This window comes from Pleurodeles waltl, chromosome 5 (assembly GCF_031143425.1).
Source record: "Pleurodeles waltl isolate 20211129_DDA chromosome 5, aPleWal1.hap1.20221129, whole genome shotgun sequence".
Taxonomy (NCBI): domain Eukaryota; kingdom Metazoa; phylum Chordata; class Amphibia; order Caudata; family Salamandridae; genus Pleurodeles; species Pleurodeles waltl.
Window position 1 is genome coordinate 443,043,805 of NC_090444.1, and position 13,147 is coordinate 443,056,951.

A 13,147-nucleotide genomic window follows, 5' to 3' on the forward strand; every position below is an offset into this window, starting at 1 on the left:
CACGGAAAGTCAGCAAGTGGGACACTTGTGTGCATCTATATTTGTATTTTTTTAATCTGCAAAACTTTAGGATTGATTTTACCTTTTTATTGATGGTCTGCATAACTAGTCTTTTGCCAACAACATAAATCTGCGATTGCATTCAATGGTTGTTTTATACTTAAGTTGCACACATCCATCTATTTAAGTCCTCACTTTTTTAGACAGTTTCTCGAATTTTGCCTTAATTGAACCAAAAACATAGAAGTTTCAACTTATCTTTTTGTCATGCCTTTGGCAAGATTATTGCAGTATTCGTTGAAAAAAGTGAGCTCTGGAATAGTAAATGGAAAACGTTATAGCTATGTTAAATCTTCCAGCTCTGCAGTACATGTAGATTATCACTCCACCCTCTCAGTTTTTTTGGCTTGATGGTTTGTTTTTGCGTTTTAGACCGTTGTTTGCAATTCGGTGTTTTTATTTGAACTGATAAATCTGTTTTTCAGCAATGTCACAGATCACATCAGCTGTCCTAATCTCATTATTTAACTTGATTGTTCTAAAGAAGGTGGTAGCCTGTGCTGTTATTGTCTAACTGAGCTGAGAAGCTGAGTGGACACACTGAGATTTAAAGCTGAGACCATTCCAATGCATTCTGCCAGAACCCGTTTGGTGCCACTAGGCAAGCAGGTGCTACAAGACCTCAACTGTAGTGGTTTGAGGCTTTTTCCTAGTGATTACCTGAGATCCATTCTACTATTGCAGTGCAGAGTGGACCAAGTACACCACTACTGCACTTGACTCTCAGGGCAGTGATGGTGAACAGTCCATGTGCTGCTCAGAGAAGTACTGCGGAGGGGATAGAGACTACGAGCTTAAACAATAATACCGTAAGAGAAGTTCCACTCTAGTAATTTCTTTAAAGAGAAGCACTTTAATCACATCATAGTAATATGGTACATAAAGAAAGAGTAGCACTACTGGATGCCCACTCCAGGATATATGGGCTTCATTACACCAAAACCAGAAAGTCTTCAAATTAAGGTGTGGGCTCACTATGGCTGAAGTGAAACAGCCTTCCTGCAACCTGTGACCAGTAGGTCAGTCCGTAACCTTTGGCTAGTCAGCTTTTGTATGCAGGTTGCAATTATCTTTCGAAGTCCCACCAAAAGATCTGTTTATTAAATTCACAGGCAGTGTCTTTTAGGCATCAGTGGTACCTGATTGTGGCACGCAATTGGATTTGCCAAGCATGGATGTGCAGCTGTTATCTGCAAGGGTTGAGCAGTTGTGTCTGCGGTCACTGAGGTTCATTTTGGGTAGCCCCACTTCCTTCTTGGCACATTAGCTAGTGAAGAATGCAGAGAAGGGTCACGGGACATGCAGCTCCAGCACTCATAGTGGGATACCTATTACCTCCGGTGTGGTGTGAGGTTCTCTGGCTTGGCGAAGGCATAGTAAGTACAAGTTCTCAGCTTTCCTCTGTGGCTGTTGCATCAGCAGGTGCTAAGGTGACTCGTCAAGATGAATTTGGTCTTCACTCGGGTAGGAGAGGCTACTGTGGACATGCTCCCTTGGCAAACTTCTTTTTCTGTGACAGTCCTTACCTGGACATGGCAGACAGATTCTACATATTCTAACAGGTTTGGCAGTACCCGGCACTCTCTTTCTCACCTCATAACAGGCAGGCAAGCAAACTCCCAGGTCTTTGGCAAACCCCCAGCATCTCCAACTAGAGATTTCAGCTTTCAGGCGATGTCCCCTCGTCTCTCGGAGACTATCAGCATCACCACACTTAGATAACAAAAGCTCTTTGAGTACTCTGCAGAACACATCTGTCTTTGGTCGGTGAAGTATCCGGGAACTGGGATCAAGTAGGATGGTTTGGGGCCCACTTTCATGCATAGTTCCCACACAGTCGATGTGGATCTACTTGGAGTGGTTCCTTTTCATAATCTCCTCTTCTTTCTGCTGTGCAGTCATTTCTTTGGGTAGTGACAACTGTCAAAGCAGATTGTGATGATGCTAGCTCCAAACAAGAGTACCCATAACACAAGCTCCCCATAACACAAGCTCACTGTCATCAGCCTTCCTGCTTGGGCCACTCAAGGGGATCAAAAGGCCCCTGTTCTGCCTAAAAGCGTCTCTACCTTTAATAACCGAACCTGCTGACACCCCATTCTCCTGCCATCACACAAATAACAATGCTCAGGATGGATTAAACCGCGATCCCCTGCTAAATAGATCACTCAGTATTTTTGAGGGTGGCTCTGTCTCCTTCCTCTCACTCATCAGTGTCTATGGCTACAACCTACAGCTCGGGAATGCAGGCTGTATTCTTTCTCTGTCTGGAAGGGTGCATCAAAAACACCATCTTGCACTATCAAAACTAGGGGAAATAAAAATTGGATCCAACTGGCTATAGCATACATACAATCCCAGCCAACAAGGAGCCCAGCTAGAAGGCACAGTCCGAGCAACACGCACTTTATTTATACACAGGGTAGACAACGCATGTTCTATGCATGTCACATTAGCAGAACTTTACAGAAGCAGTCCAATATACACTGTGCTTTGTTTTGAAGCATGGAGAAAGGCCAGTCCAAGTACTAAGAATGCAGAAATGGTACTCTGTCATCACAGCTCTCTGGACACTTTCCAGGACACAGGCTGCAGTCCTGTGTTGATTAAGGGGTACGCATTTGACGAATCCCACGTAACCTCAGAGCCGCTCTCGAGGTCTCAGGGTCAGTATTGGGCTTAGGCCTGCCTGTGCATGCAGGATTTGATGTTTTCTGAACCAAAACTGCCAGCATACCAGATTCACTTGCAGTTCAGTAACTTGGGGGCAAGGGTTCATTTCTATTTATCATGCAGGGAATAGTCTTTTTCTCAGCACATGCATGTCAGCTTTGGAAGCTTGAAGGACTTAAATCGATAATGTGTTATGAAGTACTTTATACCCCGACCTGCATTGGCAAGAAATGCAAGGGTGGTTTTAATTTTTTTTTAAGGCAAATAGTTTACTCCTTGCCAGACTTTTATTCTTTTAGACTGCAGTTTCTAAATCCATAGCATGGTTTACCCCCAACAAAAGTGTTTGGACCCCGTTCACATAATTGTTTTGTAATTATCTTCCCCATTTGTTATGAAATGGGACACTAAGCCTTTCATTTGTATTCTAGTCAAATGTTGTTTGTTACATATCATTAATCTAGTACTTTATGTCTTATTTTTGCTTATTTCCCTTTGCTTTCCTGGAAAAGCTATATATTTAATGAAAAAGTAGCAACACCCTAGCGGGCTTCTTCCTGTTGTAGTTCGCACCCAAGTGAAGCAGGTCACATGGCTTGACGTGGACCATCCAGTTTCCCAAGCTATATGAACATAGCAAACTAAACAGTGTGCTTACCTGACTCACCCTTACCCTGACTTGACCCTGACGGTTGAAAATAGATGAGCTGATTCATTGTCTTGAAATTTTGCTCTTGGCATATTTTTCTCCGTAGAGCTATTTCGTCCAGTGGTGCACTGGAACATTTGATTTAACCCTTTAATTGCTGAGGCTTATCCCACGCTCATTCCACACCCAGGTCATGAGCCTTTTTATTTTTAAATGTAGGGCACTTAAACCTTCATAACTTTATTTACACAAAAGGCATATATGCCAAATTTGCGTCCTTTTTCACACATATTGTGGATTCCAAAGGTACTAGTGTTTGTGGATTTCTCCATTAGGAATAAAGAATATAGCACAACAGATAGCATTCTTTTTAAATGGTACGAAAGTGCTGTGCAAGAAAGTGTATGTCTCGTCCTCTGCATTAAGGTGGTTAAGGAACATTTTTCAAGTTTCATTGCTTTTTAACACCTAACATTTACGAATAAAACCGCATATTTAAAATATTCTTAAAGTTCAAGTGTAAGTGTTATGAGAGTCTGTATTGTGCAAGAGAATAAGTTCTCCTTATGTTAAGTATTGCTTAAGCCAGGCTGTAAACAGAAATTTGTCTCTTGTACTCGCAGAAATATGTGAAATTTATTGTGACTGAAAGGGTGACTTTTGTGTAATTTTAGGAAGATGTGGACTTAACTTGGTTGTATTTATACTTTGTCTCGAAAGGTTTAAATGAATATGAAATAAGGGTTTTGAATGATAAATTGTAATATACGTTTATAAAACACATCATCATACAATTTGAGAGAAAACCTGCATAAACCATGATATTACTTCAAATTTGTATTTTTTTATGTTTTTTTTACAGCTGTTCACAGGCAATAAAAAGCAGCCAGTTATAGTGCCCATGTATGCATCCGGACTGGTAAGCGTTGCCCTAAGTGTAATTGTTTGCAGAAATATTAGGTCAATCTGCATGTTTCCTAAGCTAAGCATGGCAGGGACAGAAAGTGTTTACAAAGAGAAACATCTATGTGTTTTACTCCCACAGGTGCTCAGTGCTTCTAAACTAGAACAAATTCCTTCCTGGAAAGCTTTCACAGTTGGGTCCTTAATCCATAGCTTTCTAGATACCTCACACATTTGATGGTGAAGTTATAAATTATGTAGAGCAGTGGTTTCCAACCTGTGGTCCGGGGACCCCCTGGGGTCCGCGAGAGCCTAGAAAATTAAAAAATATTAACAAATATTGACAAATTAGGTCCCCAGCTTCCAGTAATGACTCAGGCGGGGGTCCCCCGATTCCCATGATGATTCAGTGGAGGTCCCCGGGTTCCATTAATGTTAAAGTGGGGGTCCACAGAAATCAAAAGGTTGGGAACCACTGATGTAGAGGAATCCTGTGGTCATACAGCTGTCACAGTCCCTCCTACTGGAAAGGTGGTTCTGTCAGTTAAACAACTTCCACTAATTCCACCTGTGACCTGAAGGTCGAACTGTTAAATCTCATTAAGGTCAACTTGATCTTCCATCGTTATGAGGTCGGTAAATGAAATAGTATTACATTGGGTGCTACTAACTAGAGGTATGTACAGCTCTTCAAGAAGACAATACTGAGATATTTGTCAGCTCTAGATAAAATATAGTTAATGTCATACTCAGGGGTTCAGGATTTCTAGCCTCTCTATTCATTTCCTTCAGCCAAATATCATCCACAAAGATTCTGAATTTGTGGTTCTCCAACAAGAGGAAGCCACCAACTTTGTTATTTTGCTCCCACATCTTACCCGATTCTACTTATTTAAATTATCTTCCCCATAAACCTCACCATTAAAGATAGCAGGTCAGCAGAGTTCTAGATGACAAGACAACCTGTAAAATGTGCCTTTCTTACTCTCTGCCCAATCCCAGATGTCACTATTATAAGTACTATTTTATGTGCCATGGAGTAGATATTCATTCTGTTTAAGTCTGTTCAGTTAAAAGACTGAGAGCTTGGTGGAGCGGGATTGTGTCCGTAAATTGGCATGACAATCCATGGGCTAGATTGAGGAATTTGCCATACTACATTGTAATCACTTTTACATCTCTTTATAAGGTAGCTAGGAAAAAAATTGATACTATATGACAGCAGTGGCATACCTATAAAGTTACATTTGAAAACCTCACCCATATTTCAGTTTTATAATATCTGTGATATAGACTTAGCGCACTTTCCAGGAAAATCAAACTATCAGGAAATCACCGTGCACTTCTTTCACAAATGGTAGATAGGCAGTGCTGGAGAAGATTTCACATAGCATTACAATGTGTTGCTTGGCCAGGACAGGGACTAATGCTGTGAAACACTCTGCAGCCTTTCAGTTTAATGAATAGATTTTCAATATGCATAAATAAGAGAACACTCTGATGAGTTACATAATATGCAAAAATCCCCAAAGCATTGCACGCGATCAAAACATTCCCCCTGCAGGGCACTGCATGGAGATCACCTCTAACTCTCACTATAACACCCATGCCTGTCTGCTTTGCATGAGACCTAATGAGGCATTTAATCTGAACTTATATTGTGCCAGGCTAATTTTGAGAGTTTCAGGAGCACTGTTTATGATTTGGCAGTGCACTATCTGCTTTAGCCCTAGGCAGTGCAGATGGTTTCATATTTTCAAAGTCAGTTTGCGTGCACCAACCTCTCAAATGTCATCAGACTTAAATCTGTCAAACTTGTACTTTCCTGGGTACATTCTGGAATGAATGTCATTAATTAAATAGTATCTTGAGTCTGTTATAGCACTCCTGAAGACTGGAGATCCTACCTATCATTTCAGTGAGGTTCTCCGTCACATGATCTTCATTACTAGCCATAAACCTTTCAGTATTCCCACCCACGTTTGGGATACTGGAGCTCTTTATACAAATATATCTCTTTGTATTTTTTTATTTGAAAACGTTCTACAACCTCTCTGCAGGTGATATGTACTTGACTTCACTTGCTTTTATTTCATTTTTATAAATGACCAATCCAGATTCAAAATAATACGTTTGTAAATAGATTTGGCAGAGTTAACTGAAATTGGATCCAGTTAGGCAACAGCTCTTCATCATCATAATAGTATTTATAATATTATACCTTTACGTCAATCATCACCCATTGTTCTGGCAGATGTTTTTGTTCATTTTGATACAGCCTAAGAATCCTTTTTTCCTTTTTTGCCCCACTTCACCACCCAAAAATGAGATCCAGAATTGTACCATATTTGTTGTATTGCTCCATTAGAGATTGATGCTTTTGACTCAATTTTGCTAGCACTATATTTTGTCTCCTGATCGGTGAGAAAACTTGTTAAGGCTCCCCAAAAACATTCTAAATGATTGTTATTGTTAAGGAAATCTGGGAATTATCTTTCCTGTAAGTCGCAATGGTATGGGTCACCTTAATAAGAGCTAATTAGAGACCTGACTTAGCCATGCAAAGGAAATAATGCCCTACTCCTCCTCATTGCAATGTGGTTAAGTTCATGCTCTTCTGGATACCGCACATACAAAATCTCTGGCGTTAAAACGAATAGAAAGTCCTTTTTGAGGAACTTGAACCACTTTCGGAATTGTGCCAACTTGTCCAGGTTTAGATTGCCACATGACATGTGTTCAGGTGCCATGTTGCCAAGCTCAGAGATTGTAACTAGAATGGAGTATATGACCTTCGAGCCTGGAGAGACTTTGTTTTCATTTCAACTTCTTGTGAAGTCTTTTGGATGTGTGAAGGTGATCCATGTACCAGTCCTAACAGTGTTCAGTGAAAAAGAATAAAGAAATGTATCTGACCAACTGTTGAAAAAATCATTGCCCCTGGTTTCTGGTAGCATAGGTGAAATTGGCCAGTTTTATTGTCCGAGGTGGTAAAGCTGTCTTTTTGAGGAAAAACCTGGTCACAAATGACTTTGTGTAGGACCTTGATATTTAAGATCAAATCTTATGCCTCTTACAATATTATTTTGGGTACATATGTTTAAACATTTTGTACACATTTATGGTGTGCTGATTTGTTCTCAAGGTTCTTCTCAGTGGAATTACCTGTCTGAATCGGAAGTGACTGTGATGTTATAGGGGAAAAGGTTTTAGATGTAGCTAAACACTCCCAGGCTCCAATGTATATTTAGATTATTTCCGGTCCATGTGCACAACCTGTTAGCAATACACAGCAGTCAGGAGCGGAAGTGAACATGTGTCCTGTCTTCTGTAGAACTATTTGAATATTTTGCAAAGGCTTTGTAAAGAGCTATGGCATTTTAGAAAAGTGCAGCTATTGCTTTTATTGGTAAATTGTAAAACTGATATATCCTACAGGGTTTCATTGCTATTCACCATACATCTACTTATTTATACTACCTATTTACATACAACTTATTATTCTGGTTGCTTTCTCTGCTACTGTAAAAAGGTGATATGCATTGGACCACCTGGAAACAGTGTATTTCTGTTGTCTTCCATCTGAAGTCTTTATGTTAATTTTTATTTTTAGGGTATGTTGGAACCTACAAAAGAACCTTTAAAACCAGTGTCTGCTGCAGAAAAGATCACCTCAATAGGTCATACTCCCCCTGTGTCACCGGAGATAGCTCCCTCTGATCAGTTGCAGGTAACAATCGATTTTGCACAATTTATCTTTCATGACAGAGGTTCAACTTTTACATAAAATTGTTGAGCTAACAGATTTAAGGTTCTCTTACATGGACTCCGCTACATTTTAATTCTGTCAACCATCTTGAGGCCTTTATCATTTTAGCATTGTGGCGTTTACTGATCTGTAGCCCTTTCGCTGTATTGCAAGTCTATGAGAGGCTTGCATTGTAAAAGTTGTTTTTATTGTATTATTTCATTGCTTAGAATACTTTTTTTTATTCTAAATGTTCACTATTTGTTTGTTTGACTTTCAACAAATGTAACTTAATTTCTCCTATTACTTTCTTCCCTAGTAGGGTTGTTTACCTTCAATCAGATTCTGCCGTTTTGTCAGATGTATACATACAAGTATATATTTACTCATGTGCATATTTACTCCGACACCTAAGTGTAAGTCCACCCCTTTTTCCTGGTCACCATTTCTGGGTGTAGGCTTACACCTAGTTTGTAAACTTGCATGACACCTTCCCCTCATGTCCAGGGGTAGAACCTCCTATAACACAATTTACTATTAATACACCTGGGTGTATATTTCCACCACTGTTCTCTAGAATTAATAAAATACTAAGGCATATTAACTCATCAAACTGGGTGCATGTTAAAATAAGAAATAATAATTATATATAATTTTTAATACCAAATAAATATATAAATAAATATTTAAAACTGTCATAATAATTTATTTCATTTAACACTAGTATTAGGTGTTATTTTATTACCGCCATTGTTTTCTATGGGAGTGTGTAGAGGTACCTGGGAGCGTCCATGTTTGGTTCTTGACTTTCTACAAGGCTGGTCTGGAGTACATTTGAGCCTGTTTGTCACATTATGGCTGTGCTTACTTTAGTAGCATAGTTTGTGAAGAGCAGTGGTCTTACTCTTTTGTGACTGTGTGTATTAGCATGTCCCTTATAGCCACCTTCTTAAATGTCCCTAAACCCACCCCATTTCATAGTACAAATTTCCCATTTCTAAGCCACTTCCTCTCGTCCCTCCCTCATTTACTACAAAAGTATATACCTGCTTGTGCGGCGATTTTTCCACTGACAAGGTAGCAAAAGCAGTGGCCTCAGTCCATACATATGTGAATAGTATTTTATAGTATGAGAGTAGTATGAGTGTAGTTCTACTTTGGGTACTCCAAATGCAATTTGTGAATCCGGCCCAAGGTGCTCATTTTTCCTCACATTTAAATGTCTGCGCACTGAAACGCAATACTGCTATTTAACAAACTGTTAATGTATTGTCAGCCTTCCTTCAGGGTTCTACCTTTTCTGCAAAGGTTTTCATACATCTTAGTAGAGGAATAAGGCTCTCCTACATGTTGTTGAAAAACTGGATTTAACCTCAATTTGGGTTGATCACACTTTGTCAAGGGATGATTACCACCAAATACCTAGTAATCCGCTTTTCACTGCCACGGTGATTGCATGGAAACCTTTGCATCTCAGGTAGGGACTGCAACTTCAGGAACTCCCACAACCCATATGGGTGAACAGACCAGGCCGAAACATGTAGTTAGTCATGCTGAACATATGAAACACTCCTTTCAGAAAATATGCTAGCTTCAGTTTTTATGAATAGCTGGACTCCCATAGTGGGCCGGACCCGGAGCGCACAGCGATAAGATTCAAATGTTTCCAATCTCATCCTTAAAAGGTTGACTCAAAAACAACACAATTTCTTTGTCAAGACTTTTTTTCTTGTGACCAACAAAAATCTTTGGCAATTAGTTTAACAAAACAGGATTCAGTTCCAGTCAATTCATATATGAATGTTACTGCACATTTGCAAGGTTCATCGTGGTTAATACTTTGTCATCATAAAACTCTGCATGACAAAGAAAACGTACTACGGCGGCACGCCAAAGCGATGCAGCGCTGAAAGTGGATGCATACAATAGTATGTATTCACAATAATGGACACCACAACACAGGAGTTTGATGCACCGGCAAAAAAGTAGCCTGTTAAAACGTAATGAAAACCAGACTGCACCAGTGAGTAAAAAGAGGAGCCAAAACAAAATCATCTAGCTATCAACAGAACCAACAACACATATACACTCAGTACTAAACAAGGGGGCATCATTAGTTGCCACTTATGACTTTAACCTGTTTGAAAGTGAGATTGCTCTGTAGAGATTCATGAGGACATTACATCTATGACATTTTTTTGACAATGTGTCACTGATTCTTCCAAGAATTCAAGCCAAAAAGTTCATTTATTGCTCCCTCCTCACATAAAACACTAGATATGGTTGAGGCTTTGGTAAAGAAGAATATACAGCATCTTAACTTCTGTTCAGCAAAATCAAAGAACATGACTTGTAAAGATCAGTCTATTATGCGATCGTGATCACACAACAAAGACCTGATTTTACAAACAGCGGACAAGGGTGGAGCTTTGGTGGTTATGGACTGAACATTTTCATACTACTCTAAGGTAGCTCATGAGTCAGATGACACCACATACATCTTACTTGATCTATACTCCCACCACAGCAATAGCCGGGACCTTGTCCAAAATTCTGGAAAAAGCTTTGTCAATGGAATAGATCAGTAAAATCATCAAGTGTTACTTTACCGTGGAGTTTCCCCGCAGACCACTCTTGTTCATGCTACTGACTCTTTCCCTCCCGCCCTCCTTCGGGCCTATAGTTTGAGTTTGTGGTTCCCATCATGAACCTTTGGGGAAGTATCTGGATATGTTTCTTCAACCATTAAACTAACATTGGAGATCTTATATCCAGGATACCATGGATTTTCTTAGACAAATGCAAAACATTCTGTTCAGACTCAGCCACTTGGTGGCTATGTACAATAGATGTAACAGCTTTGTACGCATCAGTTCCACATCAGGAAGGGCTAGAGGCAGTAGAGTGGGCACTATTGCATCCGACTTGTCTACGAGCCAACAAGATTTCTCTGTTGGAGCGTCTACATTTTTGTTTGTACCACAGTTATTTTGTATGGGTTGACCATTTCTATTTACAGTAGAATGTCACTTCGATGGGCTTTTCAGGAGCCCTTGCTTATCCTAACATTTTCATGGACAAATTTGAAAAGGAATTCATTTTTTCTGAACCATCTTGAATTCAGAACATAGCTGGCTACTTTAGATATATGGATATCATCTTTGTGATTTGGCACAACATGAGAATGGAATTGGAAGGCAACATCAAGATCTTAAACCAGTGGAATCCCTGGATCCAGTTCAGATATCACATCAGTGATCGAACCTTCACACATTTGGATGGCTGGTTGGAATTATTGCCATCTGGCTTGAACATTAAAGTATGTAGAAAACCAACAGACAGGAGCAGCTCACTACTAATTCAAAGTTTCCATCTACCCTCACTTAAATGGCATCTGCCTTATTCCCAGTTCCTCCAAATCAAAAGGATTGCCTCTGATCCAGCGGTTTGTGCCAAAATCTTGTTTGAGTATAGATCATCATTCATGGACAGGGAGGTATTTCAAGTATTTGTTGGATTTCACAGTGGAGCAAGTCAAAGCGTTGGATCACATTAAATTATTGCATAAGACTACACTCCCCAAACCTAGAGGGTCAATTGCAACATATTGCAGTCCGAGCCGGATTTTAAAGGATTGTTTCGACACAAGCCACTATTTGCACATACTTGCACAAATAAAACTTGAAAGAGATTTTAACGACAATAAGATCATCAACTGTCACAAATTGTGTAGGACCAAAAAAATGTCAGCATTGTGTCCATTGTAACAATGTGATAACAGGCGATACTATGATCCACCCATCTACCGGACATTCTGTCAAATTAAGACGTTCTGCAGACTGTAATACACAAATTGTGATTTATATTATCAAATGCCTATGTGGTTCCCAGTACATTGACAAATCAGAAAGAAAGATCAAAGTTTGTTTTACAGAACATAAGAGTATGATATGCAACAAGAATCAAAATTCTAGTTTGGCAGTGCACTGGATGGCATTAAAACACAATGTAGAACAATTACGGTTTTAAATTCTGGAGGTAATCAGACCCAGCCCTGAAATTAGTACATCTGAATTGTTGTCCCAGAGAGAAACTTAGTGGATCAAACGATTTGACACATTAACACCTAAGGGCCTTAATGATGAATTGAAGTTAGCTGGCGTCTTGTAAATAGCAGCAGCTAGATGGTTGTCACTCACTTCTAATTGCATTCGACATATGTTCAATGTATTCATGTTTGAAATCAACAAATGCAGTGCTCATTCTTTGTATCTTGCATTTTTGGCATAATTTGTTTAATTTACGTCATACGTATACGCTTTAGCAGTTTTCTTTGACCTATGTATGGTTGTTATCCGCCATGGTTCGTGTTTATCATTTGGTGATATGAACTGTTTAATGACTCGCAGTTCCACATAACTGCTGTTATGTTATAGACTCTATGTGGGTCTGACTCGCTGTAATCCTTTCTGATGTTTTGTATTTGTGAACTGTAATTGTAGTTTCAAGGACAGTTCATTTTTTGTCACACAACAATTTATTTGTACATATTTTCTTATATATGTTTATGTATGTTTTCATTTGCATGAATTAGTATTCTACCTTAAACTTTTTGTTGCTACTGCTCCGTTTCCCTGTGAGAACAATGCCATTTTCATTGTACTATGTTTTCCAGCACGTTGCTCACTGTGCACTAATCACACATTACCTTATGGGTTTAAAAGCGTGCAGAGGGCGGGGTCTAATTACGGCATCAACCGCTGGGACATGGTTGATAAAGGCGAGCAGTCACAATTGTTAGGGAGGAGTGTTGCAGTAAGGTGCTAAGGTAGATGTTGAAGTTTACTGTGCAGAGCACTCTTTGAAGCATCAGTTTGACACTTTTGGTGTTTGTTTTTCTATTTACTGTTTACAGTTGCGTATTTTGAACTCAAGGTAACAACAGCATGCCATCCTCTTTTTTTAGTTTTTTGTCCACTCACTGGTGCAGTTGGGTTTTCATTACGTTTCAGCAGTCTACTTTTTTTTGCAGATGCATCAGTTCCTGTGTTGTGGTGTCTGTTATTATGGGTGCATATTTTTGTATAAACTCACTTTCAGCGGTTCATCATTTT

General features: G+C 39.4%; 1 protein-coding gene across 5 annotated transcripts in view; it reads left to right on the top strand.

The window, feature by feature from the left end:
- Positions 1-13,147, top strand: part of AFTPH (aftiphilin) — a 206,125-nt gene that overhangs the window by 116,773 nt on the left and 76,205 nt on the right. For all 5 annotated transcript variants that reach the window (XM_069234250.1, XM_069234251.1, XM_069234247.1 and 2 more), the window contains 2 exons: positions 4,245-4,301; positions 7,899-8,015. In XM_069234250.1, the coding sequence (XP_069090351.1) occupies positions 4,245-4,301; positions 7,899-8,015 (174 nt within the window). The remainder of the gene's footprint in view (positions 1-4,244; positions 4,302-7,898; positions 8,016-13,147) is intronic.